The sequence below is a fragment of the Anomaloglossus baeobatrachus genome, chromosome 5 (genome assembly GCF_048569485.1).
Source record: "Anomaloglossus baeobatrachus isolate aAnoBae1 chromosome 5, aAnoBae1.hap1, whole genome shotgun sequence".
NCBI classification, from domain to species: Eukaryota; Metazoa; Chordata; class Amphibia; order Anura; family Aromobatidae; genus Anomaloglossus; species Anomaloglossus baeobatrachus.
In genome coordinates, this window is record NC_134357.1 from 532832509 (window position 1) to 532848334 (window position 15826).

At 46.9% G+C, this 15826-nt stretch overlaps 1 protein-coding gene across 1 annotated transcript in view; it reads left to right on the forward strand.

The window, feature by feature from the left end:
* The window catches only part of LOC142312918 (uncharacterized), a 268596-nt gene that overhangs the window by 144185 nt on the left and 108585 nt on the right, over window positions 1-15826 (forward strand). The window contains 4 exon segments of the mRNA XM_075351907.1: window positions 2975-3087; window positions 3170-3267; window positions 3461-3551; window positions 12874-14246. Of these exon segments, the coding sequence (XP_075208022.1) occupies window positions 2975-3087; window positions 3170-3267; window positions 3461-3551; window positions 12874-14246 (1675 nt within the window).

Consider the following 15826-nt stretch of genomic DNA (forward strand, 5'->3'; position numbering starts at 1 on the left):
TAGGCGAGGGAAGCAGTCCACATGTACTGTATGAGATGTAATGATCTTTGCTACATATATCTGAATACATTGGTGGGCAGGCTAAAGGGGGCTTTACACGCCGCGACATTGCTAGTGATGTCGCTCGTGAAAGCATCCGCCCCCGTCGTTTGTGCATCACGGGCAAATCGCTGCCCGTGGCGTACAAAATCGCTAGTACCCGTCACACGTACTTACCTTCCTAGCGACGTTGCTGTAGCCAGAGAACAGCCTCTTTTCTAAGGGGGGCGGTTTGTGTGGCGTCACAGCGACGTCACACGGCAGGCATCCAATCGAAGCGGAGGGGCGGAGAGCAATCACATGAAAGTCACGCCCACCTCGTTGCTGGAGGACGCAGGTACGGAGTTGTTCGTCGTTCCCGGGTTGTCACACGTAGCGATGTGTGCTGCCTCAGGAACGACGAACAACCTGCGTCCAGCAACGATATTTTGGAAATGGACGACGTGTCAACAATCAACGATTTGGTGAGTATTTTGCATTGTTAGCGGTCGCTCGTACGTGTCACACGCAACAACGTCGCTAACGACGCCGGATGTGAATCACAAATTCCGTGACCCCCAACGACATCTCGATAGCGATGTCGTTGTGTGTAACGGGGCCTTTACTCTTCTTATATACATGTTTTCTATGGGTGACACTAAATACTTATTTTGACACTTATTGATTAACCCCTTAACGACCGCGGGCAGTAAAATTACGTCCTAAATGTCATAATGTTACTGCCCGCGGTCCTCCGGCGGCAGCATGCCGCGATCGGCGCACATCTCAGCTGATTTTCACAGCTGAGATGTGTGCCTGCTAGGCACGAGCAGAATCGTTATCTGCTCGTGCCGATTAACACCTTAAATGGCGCTTTCAATACCTGACAGCGCCATTATAAGCGCGATCGCGGTAAACTTTTACCTACCGCCCAATACCGGAAGTCACGTAACGTGATCACGTGACTTCCGATAGTTGTCATGGTAGCACAGGGTCATGTGATGACTCCTGTACTACACATGACTTGCTCTCACTTTCGCTGTGCCGGCGGCACAGCAAAAGAGAAAGAGAGCGTATCTGCTGTTTACAGCTGTGTAGCTGTGATCAGCAGATACTGCAGAGCGATCGGATTGCTGATCGCAATAACCCCCTAGGGGGACTAGTAAAATAAAAAAAAAAAAGTGTAATTTTTTTTTAAAAAAAATTAAAAAAAAACAAAAAAACCTAAAAGTTCAAATCACCCCCCATTCGCCCCATTGAAAAGGGTTAAAAAAATAAAAAATATACACACTTTTGGTATCGCCGCGTTCAGAAACGCCCGATCTATCAAAATATAAAATCAATTAATCTGGTCAGTATACGGCGTAACGGCAAAAAAATTCCAAACGTCAAAATTACTTTTTTTGTCGCCACAACTGTTGCGCAAAATGCAATAAGAGGCGATCAAAACGTAGCATCTGCGCAAAAATGGTACCGTTAAAAATGTCAGCTCGAGACGCAAAACATAAGCCATCACTGAGCCATAGATCCCGAAAAATGAGAACGCTACGGGTCACGGAATATGGCGTAAAACGTACGCCACTTTTTTCGGACAAACTTCCGATTTTTTTTTTAACCTCTTATATAAAAGTAAACCTATACATGTTTGGTGTCTACGAACTCGCACTGACCTGAGGAATCACACCCACACATCACTTTTACTATATAGTGAACACAGTGAATAAAATATCTCAAAAACCATAGTGCTATCACACTTTTTTTGCAATTTTTCTGCATTTGGAATTTTTTTGCCGTTTTCCAGTACACTATATGGTAAAACTGATGGTTTCATTTAAAAGAACAGCTCGTTACGCAAAAAATGAGCCCTCACATGACCATATTGACTGAAAAATAAAAAAGTTACGTCTCAGAAAAAGAATGGCGAAAAAAAAAAACGGAAAGCGAAAAATCGGCCGGTCGTGAAGGGGTTAAAGGAAACATATAAGGGTTTACAGATGTCGGCCTCAGTTTTTATGGGAAAAACCTAGTGACAGGTTTCCTTTAAATTGTTGCATGTGTGACCTAAAATATCTATGTATTAGTAGATGTAAAGAAGAAAAATAGTAACACATTAGTGATCCCCCCCACAAGTCCTGTGCCTCCACTACTTGGGTCCCTACCAGTTTCTGTATTTTCTGGTCAGTCTCGATGAACATGGGATCCCTACGGCCAATCAGTAGCCGAAACAGTGACTAACAATAGAGAGTAAATGGGACAAGCTGAGTGTCAGCAAATCAATTAATGTTCCAGCTTATACGATCTAAGAATACAACATCTACACTTTTTATCTCCTCATATGTTTCTCTCCTTATCTCCAGTTACATTGTATTGATTATAATGTTAGATTTTCTCATCTTCCCATTCAGGTCTCTACATTATCGGATCCTGTCAGTGGAAATCTTTTATATAAGAGAATTCTCCTGATTGACCCATGAAGGATGGATAGGGACAGGGACAAGATGGTGGAGAGGATATTACACCTCACCCTAGAGATCCTCTTCCGGCTTACTGGAGAGGTGAGAGATTCTGATGATGTCACATTACATCATTCTTATCTATGGGAATAACAGATGGACAGAACTGGAGAGGTGAGGACTCTGGAAATGTCTGTAGTGAGATTTATTACTGTGTCTCTCCATAACCAGGGTTACACAGTAGTGAAGAAGACCTCTAGTGATCGCTGTCAGGCCCCTGTGTCTGAGGGATGGGGAAGAACCCTGAGCCCAATCACAGGACCTCCATCTCACCGCCTGATACATGAGGACATCAATGATCAGAAGATCCTAGAACTCACCTACAAGATGATTGAGCTGCTGACTGGAGAGGTGACACTGCTGGGAATGTTGGGACATTATACAGTAATGCTATGAAGGATCGGGGGATGACGGTATCATTGTGTGTTTGAGATTCCTATAAGGTGTCAGGATATCACCATCTATTTCTCCATGGAGGAGTGGGAGTATTTAGAAGAACACAAAGATCTGTACAAGGACTTCATAATGGAGATTCCCCAGCCCCTCACATCACCAGGTAATAGACGGGACTAAATACACGCGGCTATAATTATCTGTATGTAAAGGATTAATTCAGTCCCTTTATGTGTTTCCTCCAGTTCTATCCAGTGAGAGGACAACACCAGAGAGATGTCCCTGTCCTCTTCTTCCACAGGACTGTACACAAGAAAATCCCAATGTTCCTCAGGATCATCAGGTAGATGGGGAGAAGGTGTCATGAAATCTCCCTATGATGTGTAGACGGCTGTGAAGGTCTTGTGCTCAGTCTTGTTTTATCCTCCAGTATTATATGTGTTATACTTGTGTAATGAGAACGGTGGAGATGGCAGGATTAGAGCTGATCATAGATGTGACTTCTCCATCTGTGACTATTACAATATTTGTTTCAGGGTGAAGATCTGACCCATATTAATACTACAGAGACATATGTGAGGGGTGATGAGTGGTGTAAAGAGGAGGTTCCTACATATGACAACCCAGGTGAGTAGTAACACCCAAATGCAGAGAAGTCACAGATTCTTCTCAATCACCGTCAGTGTCTGGTTTGGTTTATCTGTGGTCTAGTCCGGCCATATCACAATCAAGTGGTCCTCAATCTTCTGCTAAGCCAAAACTTAATGCATTACTTTGGGCATTGGAAGTCCTTCTGTTGGAGTGAGATTTGTTCCTTTTAGAGCTTATAGCCCGGAGAACGCACCCTACTCTCTGGGATTATAAAATGCTGACCCTTACCTTCCCAGATCTCTAAATTACAAAGCCAAATGACAATTATGTAGAATGTGCTGGCCACAGGGGAACACTATTCTCCTTAAGGAGACTTTGCAAGCCAGTCTGGCTGCCAGTAAGGGGACTTATAGCTGCCATGTCTTTCTGGGAAATATTCAAATTGTCTCTCCAGTAAAGGAGACAAACTCTAGTGCAGCACCACCTATTGGAAGTAGCGATCCTAAAAGTCACAAGTGGATTTTTAACAATCCTTTGCAAAATGACTCAGGATATATAAGCCAGATCAGAATTCCAATTTGCAGACACGGTGTTTCGGGGTGCTTGCCCCTCGTCAGTGCAAAGTATGGGGGTGTCTGATCTGGCTCATGAGAAAGCTATGTGGGGACCACGGGGGAACACTATTCTCCTTAAGGAGACTTTGCAAGCCAGTCTGGCTGCCAGTAAGGGGACTTATAGCTGCCACGCCCCTCTGGGAAATATTCAAATTGAGAATGTGCTGACATCTTAGAGAATCACACCTCAGAGAAAGAGTATTATACTTCTCCCGCGCTGTTTGTAAATTGCACGGTCCGGTCCGATGGGTGTTTTTCAAATTGTGATCAGCACTGTACTATTCTCTTCAAACACCACTTTCTTTGTCGCTCCTAATTGGGAGACCCAGACAATTGGGTGTATAGCTACTGCCTCCGGAGGCCACACAAAGTATTACACTTAAAAGTGTAAGGCCCCTCCCCTTCTGGCTATACACCCCCCCGTGGGATCACGGGCTCCTCAGTTTTATGCTTTGTGCGAAGGAGGTCAGACATCCACGCATAGCTCCACTGTTTAGTCAGCAGCAGCTGCTGACTATGTCGGATGGAAGAAAAGAGGGCCCATACGGGGGCCCCCAGCATGCTCCCTTCTCACCCCACTTGCGGTCGGCGGTGTTTGTTAAGGTTGAGGTACCCATTGCGGGTACGGAGGCTGGAGCCCACATGCTGATTCCTTCCCCATCCCCATTAGGGCTCTGGGTGAAGTGGGACTTTACCGGTCTCCGTGCACTGAGACCGTGCTCCATCCACAGCCCCTGGAGGACCTGCTGGATACGGAGCGGAGTTTCCTCAGGGACAGGACCCTGCGTCATTAAGGTACTCCGTGTCCCCGTGCTTACCGCACGCACACTGCAGCATTGCTGGGTGTGTTAGTGCGCCGGGGTAAACAGCGCTGCTGCGCTTGTGCCGTTACTCACTACAGCTCTGCTGAGTGAGGAGACTTAGTACGATCGGCCGATCCGGCCGCGGGGGTCAGTGTTTACTGCGTCGCGGCTGGGATTTGTGGTGCGCCGGGGACTTCCGCGCTGGCCGTGCATATATGACGGCCGCGCTAGATTACTACAGCCCCCGGCTTTTGCGGCCTAGTTCGTATCGTTCCCGCCCCCAGACCTGCCAGTCAGGAGGAGGGCGGGACGCTGTACAGACCAGCAGCGCTAAGAGCTGGAGTCTGTTTTACATACTCCAGCCCTTACACTAGGCACAGTGGGACGCAGTTTCCCGCACTTTTGTTTGTGGCACGCCCACGGTCCGCCCCTCTTCACAGGACGCCGGCAGCCATTCCTGCCTGCACGCTGAGCTGCAGAGGGGAGGCTGGGAGACCCAGACAAGGGATTCTACGACCTCACACCCGCTTTTCAGCGGGCGGTAAGCAGCCCTCAAGGGCTCTCCCCCACTTGTGCCATATTGTACTTTGTATTTTGTGCTGGCAATACTTTACACTGTACGGTCGCTGGTGATTTCTGATATATACCCTCCTTAGATTTCTCAAGGAGACAACAGCATGTCGTCCGCAAAAAGCAAAAGTGCCAAGGCACGGACTTTATATGCTGCCTGTACCGCATGTGGGGCTGCTCTACCGGCAGGTTCCACTAACCCCCATTGTGTGCAGTGCTCGGCCCCTGTGGCAAGTGCTCAGCCGGGGCCTCTGCTAGAGGTGACTCAGGGAGAACCACCTGTGAATGCTGTCCAGGTGACAGGGACGGAGTTTGCAGCTTTTGCTGACAGATTGTCTATGACTATGTCTAAAATTCTTGAAACATTGCAGTCTAGACCAGTAACTCAGACCATGGGCACTGTTGATTCATTGCCCCCTGGTCCCCCTCAGCTGGAACACTTCCTAGCTCCGGGGGTGTCACATGCACCCCAGGGTGACGGCTCTGACTCGGACGACAGTCCCAGACAACCTAAGCGGGCTCGCTATGAGCGACCCTCAACTTCATCACACTGGTCAGGGTCCCAGCGGGACGACTCTCTGTGTGATGAGGCGGATGTAACTGATCAGGATTCTGATACTGGGGCCGCTCTCAATCTAGATACCCCGGATGGTGACGCCATAGTGAATGATCTTATAGCGTCCATCAATAAGATGTTAGATATTTCTCCACCAGCTCCTCCTGCGGAGGAGGCAGCTTCACAGCAGGAGAAATTCCATTTCAGGTATCCCAAGCGTAAATTAAGCACTTTTCTGGACCACTCTGACTTTAGAGACGCAATCCAGAAACACCACGCTTATCCAGATAAGCGTTTCTCCAAACGGCTTAAAGATACGCGCTATCCTTTTCCCCCTGACATGGTCAAGGGCTGGACACAGTGTCCCAAGGTGGACCCTCCAATCTCCAGGCTTGCAGCCAGATCTCTAGTTGCAGTGGAAGATGGGGCAGCACTTAAAGATGCCACTGACAGACAGATGGAGCTCTGGTTAAAATCCATCTATGAAGCTATTGGAGCGTCGTTGGCGCCAGCATTCGCAGCCGTATGGGCACTCCAAGCTATTTCAGCTGGCCTTACACAGGTCGACACGGTCACACGTACATCTGCTCCGCAGGTGGCACCATTGACCTCTCAAATGTCTGCATTCGCGTCTTACGCGATTAATGCTGTCCTAGACTCTACGAGCCGTACGGCGGTGGCGTCAGCCAACTCCGTGGTTTTACGCAGAGCCCTGTGGTTGAGAGAATGGAAGGCAGATTCTTCTTCCAAGAAGTGCTTAACCAGTTTGCCTTTTTCTCGTGACCGATTGTTTGGTGAGCGTTTGGATGAAATCATTAAACACTCCAAGGGTAAGGATTCATCCTTACCGCAACCCAGACAAAACAAACCCCAACAGAGGAGGGGACAGTCTGGTTTTCGGTCCTTTCGAGGCTCAGGCAGGTCCCAATTCTACTCGTCCAAAAGGACTCAAAAGGATCAGAGGAGCTCAGATTCTTGGCGGACTCAATCACGCCCAAAAAAGCCAGCCGGAAGAACCGTTACCAAGACGGCTTCCTCATGACTTTCAGTCTCCTCTCTCCGCATCCTCGGTCGGTGGCAGGCTCTCCCGCTTTGGCGACATTTGGCTGTCACAGGTCAAAGACCGTTGGGTGAGAGACATTCTGTCTCACGGGTACAGGATAGAGTTCAGCTCTCGTCCTCCAACTCGTTTCTTCAGAACTTCTCCACCGCCCGACCGAGCCGATGCTCTGCTGCAAGCGGTGTCCGCCCTAAAGGCGGAAGGAGTGGTGACTTCCGTTCCTCTTCAGGAACAAGGCCACGGTTTTTACTCCAATTTGTTTGTGGTGCCAAAGAAAGACGGGTCGTTCCGTCCCGTCCTGGATCTAAAGCTGCTCAACAAACACGTAAAAACCAGGAGGTTCCGGATGGAATCTCTCCGCTCCGTTATCGCCTCAATGTCTCAAGGAGATTTCCTAGCATCAATAGACATCAAGGATGCTTATCTCCACGTGCCGATTGCGCCAGAGCATCAGCGTTTTCTACGCTTCGTTATAGGAAGCGAACACCTGCAGTTCGTAGCTCTACCTTTCGGGCTGGCGACAGCCCCTCGGGTCTTCACCAAGGTCATGGCAGCAGTAGTAGCAGTCCTGCACTCGCAAGGTCACTCTGTGATCCCGTATTTAGACGATCTACTTATCAAGGCACCCTCTCAAGAGGCATGCCAACACAGCCTGAACGTGGCACTGAAGACTCTCCAGAGTTTCGGGTGGATCATCAACTTTTCAAAGTCAAATCTAACCCCGACCCAATCACTAATATATCTTGGCATGGAGTTTCATACTCTCTCAGCGATAGTGAAACTTCCACTGGACAAACAGTGCTCGCTACAGACAGGGGTGCAATCTCTCCTGCAGGGCCAGTCGCACCCCTTGAGGCGCCTCATGCACTTCCTAGGGAAGATGGTAGCAGCAATGGAAGCAGTTCCTTTTGCGCAGTTTCATCTGCGTCCATTACAATGGGACATTCTCCGCCAATGGGACGGGAAGTCGACGTCCCTCGACAGGGAGGTCTCCCTCTCTCAGGCAGCCAAGGAATCTCTCCGGTGGTGGCTTCTTCCCACCTCATTGTCAAAAGGAAAGTCGTTCCTACCCCCATCCTGGGCGGTGGTCACGACAGATGCGAGTCTATCAGGGTGGGGAGCAGTGTTTCTCCACCACAGGGCTCAAGGTACGTGGACTCGGAAAGAGTCCACCCTTCAGATCAATGTTCTGGAAATCAGAGCAGTCTATCTTGCCCTACAAGCCTTCCAACAGTGGCTGGGAGGCAAGCAGATCCGAATTCAGTCGGACAACTCCACAGCGGTGGCATACATCAACCACCAAGGGGGAACACGCAGTCGGCAAGCCTTCCAGGAAGTCCGGCGGATTCTGACGTGGGTGGAAGACACGGCATCCACCATATCCGCAGTTCACATCCCAGGCGTAGAAAACTGGGAAGCAGACTTTCTCAGTCGCCAGGGCATGGACGCAGGGGAATGGTCCCTTCACCCGGACGTGTTTCAGGAGATCTGTCGCCGCTGGGGGATGCCGGACGTCGACCTGATGGCGTCACGGCACAACAACAAAGTCCCGGTTTTCATGGCACGGTCTCACGATCACCGAGCTCTGGCGGCAGACGCCTTAGTTCAAGATTGGTCGCAGTTCCGGCTACCGTATGTGTTCCCACCTCTGGCATTGTTGCCCAGAGTGCTCCGCAAAATCAGGTCCGACTGCCGCCGCGCCATTCTCGTCGCTCCAGACTGGCCAAGGAGGTCGTGGTACCCGGATCTGTGGCACCTCACGGTAGGCCATCCGTGGGCACTACCAGACCGTCCAGACTTGCTGTCTCAAGGGCCATTTTTCCATCTGAATTCTGCGGCCCTGAACCTGACTGTGTGGCCATTGAGTCCTGGATCCTAGCGGCCTCAGGTTTATCTCATGAAGTGGTTGCCACCATGAGACAGGCTAGGAAGCCATCCTCCGCCAAGATCTACCACAGGACGTGGAGGATATTCCTATCTTGGTGCTCTGCTCAGGGAGTTTCTCCCTGGCCTTTTGCATTGCCTACTTTTCTTTCCTTCCTGCAGTCTGGGTTGGAAAAAGGTTTGTCGCTTGGCTCCCTTAAAGGTCAAGTCTCCGCGCTATCCGTATTTTTTCAGAAACGCCTGGCGCGACTTCCTCAGGTACGCACGTTCCTGCAAGGGGTTTGTCATATCGTCCCCCCTTACAAGCGGCCGTTGGAGTACTGGGACCTGAACAAGGTTCTAATTGCTCTCCAGAAGCCGCCTTTCGAGCCTATGAAGGAGGTTTCCCTTTCTCGTCTTTCACAGAAAGTGGCCTTTCTAGTGGCGGTCACGTCTCTTCGGAGAGTGTCCGAGCTGGCGGCGTTATCATGCAGATCTCCATTCCTGGTGTTTCACCAGGACAAGGTAGTTCTGCGTCCAATTCCAGAATTTCTTCCCAAGGTGGTATCTTCCTTTCATCTCAATCAAGATATCACTTTACCGTCTTTGTGTCCGCATCCAGTTCACCAATTTGAAAAGGGTTTGCATTTATTGGATCTGGTGAGAGCACTCAGGATCTACATTTCCCGCACGGCGTCTCTGCGCCGCTCGGATGCACTCTTTGTCCTTGTCGCTGGTCAGCGTAAAGGGTCGCAAGCTTCCAAATCCACCCTTGCGCGGTGGATCAAGGAACCAATTCTTCACACCTACCGTTCGGCTGGGCTTCCGATTCCATCAGGACTGAAGGCCCATTCTACCAGAGCCGAGGGTGCGTCCTGGGCATTACGGCACCAGGCTACGGCTCAGCAGGTGTGCCAGGCGGCTACCTGGTCGAGTCTGCACACTTTTACCAAGCATTATCAGGTGCATACCTACGCTTCGGCGGATGCCGGCCTAGGTAGACAAGTCCTTCAGGCGGCGGTGGCTCACCTGTAGGAAAGGGCTGTTTGACGGCCCTATCACGAGGTATTCTTTTACCCACCCAGGGACTGCTTTTGGACGTCCCAATTGTCTGGGTCTCCCAATTAGGAGCGACAAAGAAGAAGGGAATTTTGTTTACTTACCGTAAATTCCTTTTCTTCTAGCTCCAATTGGGAGACCCAGCACCCGCCCTGTTTTCTTAGGAAGTTTGTTTTTTTCGGGTGCACATGTTGTTCATGTTGAACAGTTCAGTTCTCCGAGGCTGTTTCTCGGGTTGAATTTGTATTTAAAACAGTTATTGGCTTTCCTCCTTCTTGCTTTTGCACTAAAACTGAGGAGCCCGTGATCCCACGGGGGGGTGTATAGCCAGAAGGGGAGGGGCCTTACACTTTTAAGTGTAATACTTTGTGTGGCCTCCGGAGGCAGTAGCTATACACCCAATTGTCTGGGTCTCCCAATTGGAGCTAGAAGAAAAGGAATTTACGGTAAGTAAACAAAATTCCCTTCTTTTCTAATTACAACTAAGTGGATGATATCTCTACGTCATCCACACAGTGCCTAAAGTCTCGCATGTGTGCAGTGTAATCGTTGGCTGTTCAATAGGGCACAGTGAGGTACACCTGCGTAGGTCTCGGATTCCACTACTCAGGCACCAGACTTCGGTCTCTACATCAGGCACCCAGTGCTCGAAATCTTGCACTTGTATATTGTAATCACTGGCTGTTTATTCCACTGCTCAGGTGCGAGACTTCGGGCACCATGTGGATGGTGTAGAGAAGTCAGTCACTTACTTGGCAATTAGAAGATGTGACATTTGAAGGGAGCATGGCGTTGCTGGTCGAAATGTGGAAGCACCCATCTGACTAGAGTTTACAATTTACAAACAGCGCAGGACAAGTATAAAACTCTGTCTCTGAGGTATGCAGGGGCACGTGTGAAGGCTGATGTACACGGTACGACTGATAGTGCAATTTCACAATCGATCGTACCCGCCCCCGTCCTTTTTGCGTCACTGGCAAATCGCTGCCCGTGTCGCACAAAGTCAGTAGCCCCCGTCACACGTACTTACCTCTCGTGCGACCACGCTGTGGGCGGCGAACGTACACTTCCTGGAGTGGGAGGGACGTTTGGCGTCACAGCGACGTCACAAGACCGCCGGCCAATGGAAGCGGAGGGGCGGAGATGAGCGGGACGTAAACATCCTGCCCACCTCCTTCCTTCACATAGCCGGCGGCGGCCACGTGACGCAGGTGAGCTGCTGTTCATCGTTCCCGAGGTGTCACACGGAGCGACGTGTGCTACCCCGGAAACGATGAACAACTAAATTAAACGATATTATGGAACCTAGCGAGCAGTACACGACTCACGATTTGTGAGCGATACTGCTTCGCTAGGAGGTGTCACACAGGCCGGCATCGCCAGCGATGCCGGATGTGCGTCACAAAAGCTGTGACCCCGACGATCTATCGCACGATAGATTGTCTGGTGTAAAGCAGCCTTGAGGATATAAAGAGGTTTCAGGAACCCCATTCACATAATGTGAAAGGTGATGGGCAGGGTTTAGAAGTTAAAAAACTGGTGACCAGTGATGAGAGGACCCCCAGATAACCGGGATCAGCGAGTCGAATCATATTTTTAAAAGAAAAAACGGTTCCAGCCTGGAGTTGATCTTGGCTATCTGGCCAGACGCTGGTCCGCATATAAGTCCATGGGGACCTGAATCATGCGCTTTAAAATGGTGGTAGAAAGGGGTAGGGGGTCTTTTTTGATTGGACTTTATATTTTTTTACTCATGTTGTGGCACTTGAGTTGTAATGCTGTGTTTTAACATTTGTACTTTTTGATTGCGCTAAACTTTGGTTGCTGTGAAGATCAATAAAAATGTTTAATTATAGAAAGGGGTAGGGTGATTAGAGCAGGCGCGTTATACTTATCAGTCTCTGCGCCGCTGTAACACTATTTTTTATTAGCTCTTAGCTGTGTATCAAAAAAAGAGCGACCCCACGAGGCTTTTTTTAAATCATTTAACTCAATAATTGATAGATCAATCACAGGTGCAGGAGGAACAAATCACACACACACTTCCAAAATGTGGAGGGGCGATTGCTGGATGGTAAAACTGCACACTGATGGCTTGCATAGAGCGCTGTTCACACATGCAGATGTACAGTCACAAGCCCGCAGCCTATTAGGTGACACCCATACTATTAGATCAGGCGGGCTGCCAAGCCATACTCCATCTGTGCATCATACAGGGCCAAAACTCTAATATGCAAGGCCTAACAAAAATGGGGCCTGGCTGTATCCTGTACAAAAAAATATGAGGTCGCCTAATAGGCTGCAGGTTTGTGACTGTGCATCTTCAAGTGTAAACAGTGCTCTATGCAAGCCATCAGTGTGCAGTTTTACCATCCAGCTATCACCCCTCCATATTTTGGAAGCGTGTGATTTGCTCCTCCTGCACCTCTGATGCCTCCACCTAGTGGGGGCTTAGCTGTATCCTGCTGGAGTAGTAGGTTTTGGCCTAGGTATGTACAGCTGCAGTTCCATCTTTGCTGTAAGTAATTTCTATTTAAATGATGAAAATAAATTTGTTTTTACAACACTTATTTACCGATTGGGTAAATTTTTATTGGTTTCATGCTTACCTATGTAACGTTTTTTTGTAACTAATTATTTCAGCATTTGGATGGTAGATTTGAACAAACAGGGTCAAACATCCTACTCTACATATTCGTACTCTGAGGTTTATTGTTAGATTGTCAGCAGAATTTTTCTCCATACCTTGTAATTTCTATGGATATTTTAGAAATGTTATAAAAATATATTTTTTAAGGATATTTTACTCAAAAATAATAATTTTTATTCTTAGCAGGTGACTGTAGCAGGAGATCAGAGGGACAACTGATATCTACAATTTTTAAATCAGATGACATTGATATCACACAAGATATAACTGAAGTGAATGCTATTACTCCAGATATCCCATCATCCCTTCACAGCAAAGATCTATCATCTGATCCTTTTAAACAGGTCCTATCTTCTGATTCACCACAGACTGTTAAGAAAGATAAATGTCACAAAAGAGGCATTAAAAATCACCCTGGTTTTAAAGCAAAGAAGCCATTTTCCAGTGCAGAATATAGAAAATGTTTGTCCCTCAAAATGTCTTTGGTTACTCTTAAAAAAATTCACATGAACAAAAGATTTTCTTGTGCACAGTGTGGGAAATATTTTAACCGAATATCAGACCTTGTTAGACATGAGAGAGTTCATACAGGGGAGAAGCCATATTCATGTTCAGTGTGTGGGAAATGTTTTAATCTAAAATCAAACTTAGTTATCCATCAGAATATACACATAGAGGAGAAGCCATTTTCATGTTCAGAATGTGGTAAATGTTTTGCAGATAAATCAAGTCTTGTTAAACACCAGAGAACTCATACAGGAGAGAAACCTTTTTCATGTTCAGATTGTGGAAAATGTTTTGCAGATAAATCAAATTTTGTTAGACACCAGAGAATTCACACAGGAGAGAAGCCCTATTTATGTTTACATTGTGGGAAATGTTTTAATCGGAAATCAAAATTAGTTGTCCATCAGAGAAGTCACACAGGGGAGAAACCTTTTTCATGTTCAGAATGTGGGAAAAGTTTTAATCAAAAACCAAGTTTATTTGTCCATCAGAGAAGTCACACAGGGGAGAAACCTTTTTCATGTTCAAAATGTGGAAAATGTTTTAAGCAAAATTCAAGTTTATTTGTTCATCAGAGAACTCACACAGAAGAACAGGCTTTTTCATGTTTTGCAGATAAATCAAATTTTGTTAGACATCAGAAACTTCACTCAGGAGAGAAACCCTTTTCATGTTCAGAATGTGGGAAATGTTTTGCAAATAAATCAAATTTTTTTAGACATCAGAAACTTCACACAGGGGAGAAGCCCTTTTCATGTTCAGAATGTGGAAAATGTTTTAATCAGAAATCAGGTTTAGTTGTCCATCAGAGAACTCACACAGGGGAGAAGCCATTTGCATGTTCAGAATGTGGGAAATGTTTTGTAGATAAATCAGGTCTTGTTAAACACCAGAGAATTCACACAGGAGAAAAGCCATTTTCATGTTTAGAATGTGGAAAATGTTTTAATCAAAAATCGGAAGTAGTTGTCCATCAGAGAACTCACACAGGGGATAAATCAAATAGGTTTACAAACTGTAGAAGAAAAAACATAACAGAGACAGTCAAAGTAATGATAAATGAGTAAATGAGAAAGGAAAGCAAGTTAGAATTTAAATTAGAATTAAAATATATGCAATTACTAATAGATATCGGTTACCTGAAGAACAATACAACATTAGGATTAAATATATCACATTGTTTTATATTTATATATTCACAATATTGATAAGCGCATTGCAAACCCCTCCAGCTGGCTCGCAAAATAATGCTCAACATTTCCTCCTTTTTTTTGTACTTCCCAATCTCTGTTATCTGCCATTCATTATAGTTTCTTTATATATACAATCTCGTTGTCTGAACAAACGTCTTTAGTTTCTGTAGATTCTAATAATAAACGTTAATGTTACAAATAACTCTTTGCATCTATGATCCATTCCTTCTTCATAGGAACATCTGATGTGATCCATTTGTTTTGTTTCAAACCATCCCCATGCAAGGGGATAAGGTATATTGTTCATTATATTAGATGAAGCATTTTTGTTCTAATAGAAAATTATAATGAAGATATATATAATATAATATATATATACAGTGCCTACAAGTAGCATTCAACCCCCTGCAGATTTAGCAGGTTTACACATTCGGAATTAACTTGGCATTGTGACATTTGGACTGTAGATCAGCCTGGGAGTGTGAAATGCACTGCAGCAAAAAAGAATGTTATTTCTTTTTTTATTTTTTTTTTAAATTGTGAAAAGTTTATTCAGAGGGTCATTTATTATTCAACCCCTCAAACCACAACAATTCTGTTTGGTTCCCCTAAAGTATTAAGAAGTATTTCAGGCACAAAGAACAATGAGCTTCACATATTTGGATTAATTATCTGTTTTTCCAGCCTTTTCTGACTAATTAAGACCCTCCCCAAACTTGTGAACAGCACTCATACTTGGTCAACATGGGAAAGACAAAGGAGCATTCCAAGGCCATCAGAGACAAGATCGTGGAGGGTCACAAGGCTGGCAAGGGGTACAAAACCCTTTCCAAGGAGTTGGGCCTACCTGTCTCCACTGTTGGGAGCATCATCCGGAAGTGGAAGGCTTATGGAACTACTGTTAGCCTTCCACGGCCTGGGCAGCCTTTGAAAGTTTCCATCCGTGCCGAGGCCAGGCTTGTCTGAAGAGTCAAGGCTAACCCAAGGACAACAAGGAAGGAGCTCCGGGAAGATCTCATGGCAGTGGGGACATTGGTTTCAGTCAATACCATAAGTAACGTACTCCACCGCAATGGTCTCCGTTCCAGACGAGCCCGTAAGGTACCTTTACTTTCAAAGCGTCATGTCAAGGCTCGTCTACAGTTTGCTCATGATCACTTGGAGGACTCTGAGACAGACTGGTTCAAGGTTCTCTGGTCTGATGAGACCAAGATCGAGATCTTTGGTGCCAACCACACACGTGACGTTTGGAGACTGGATGGCACTGCATACGACCCCAAGAATACCATCCCTACAGTCAAGCATGGTGGTGGCAGCATCATGCTGTGGGGCTGTTTCTCAGCCAAGGGGCCTGGCCATCTGGTCCGCATCCATGGGAAGATGGATAGCACGGCCTACCTGGAGATTTTGGCCAAGAACCTCCGCTCCTCCATCAA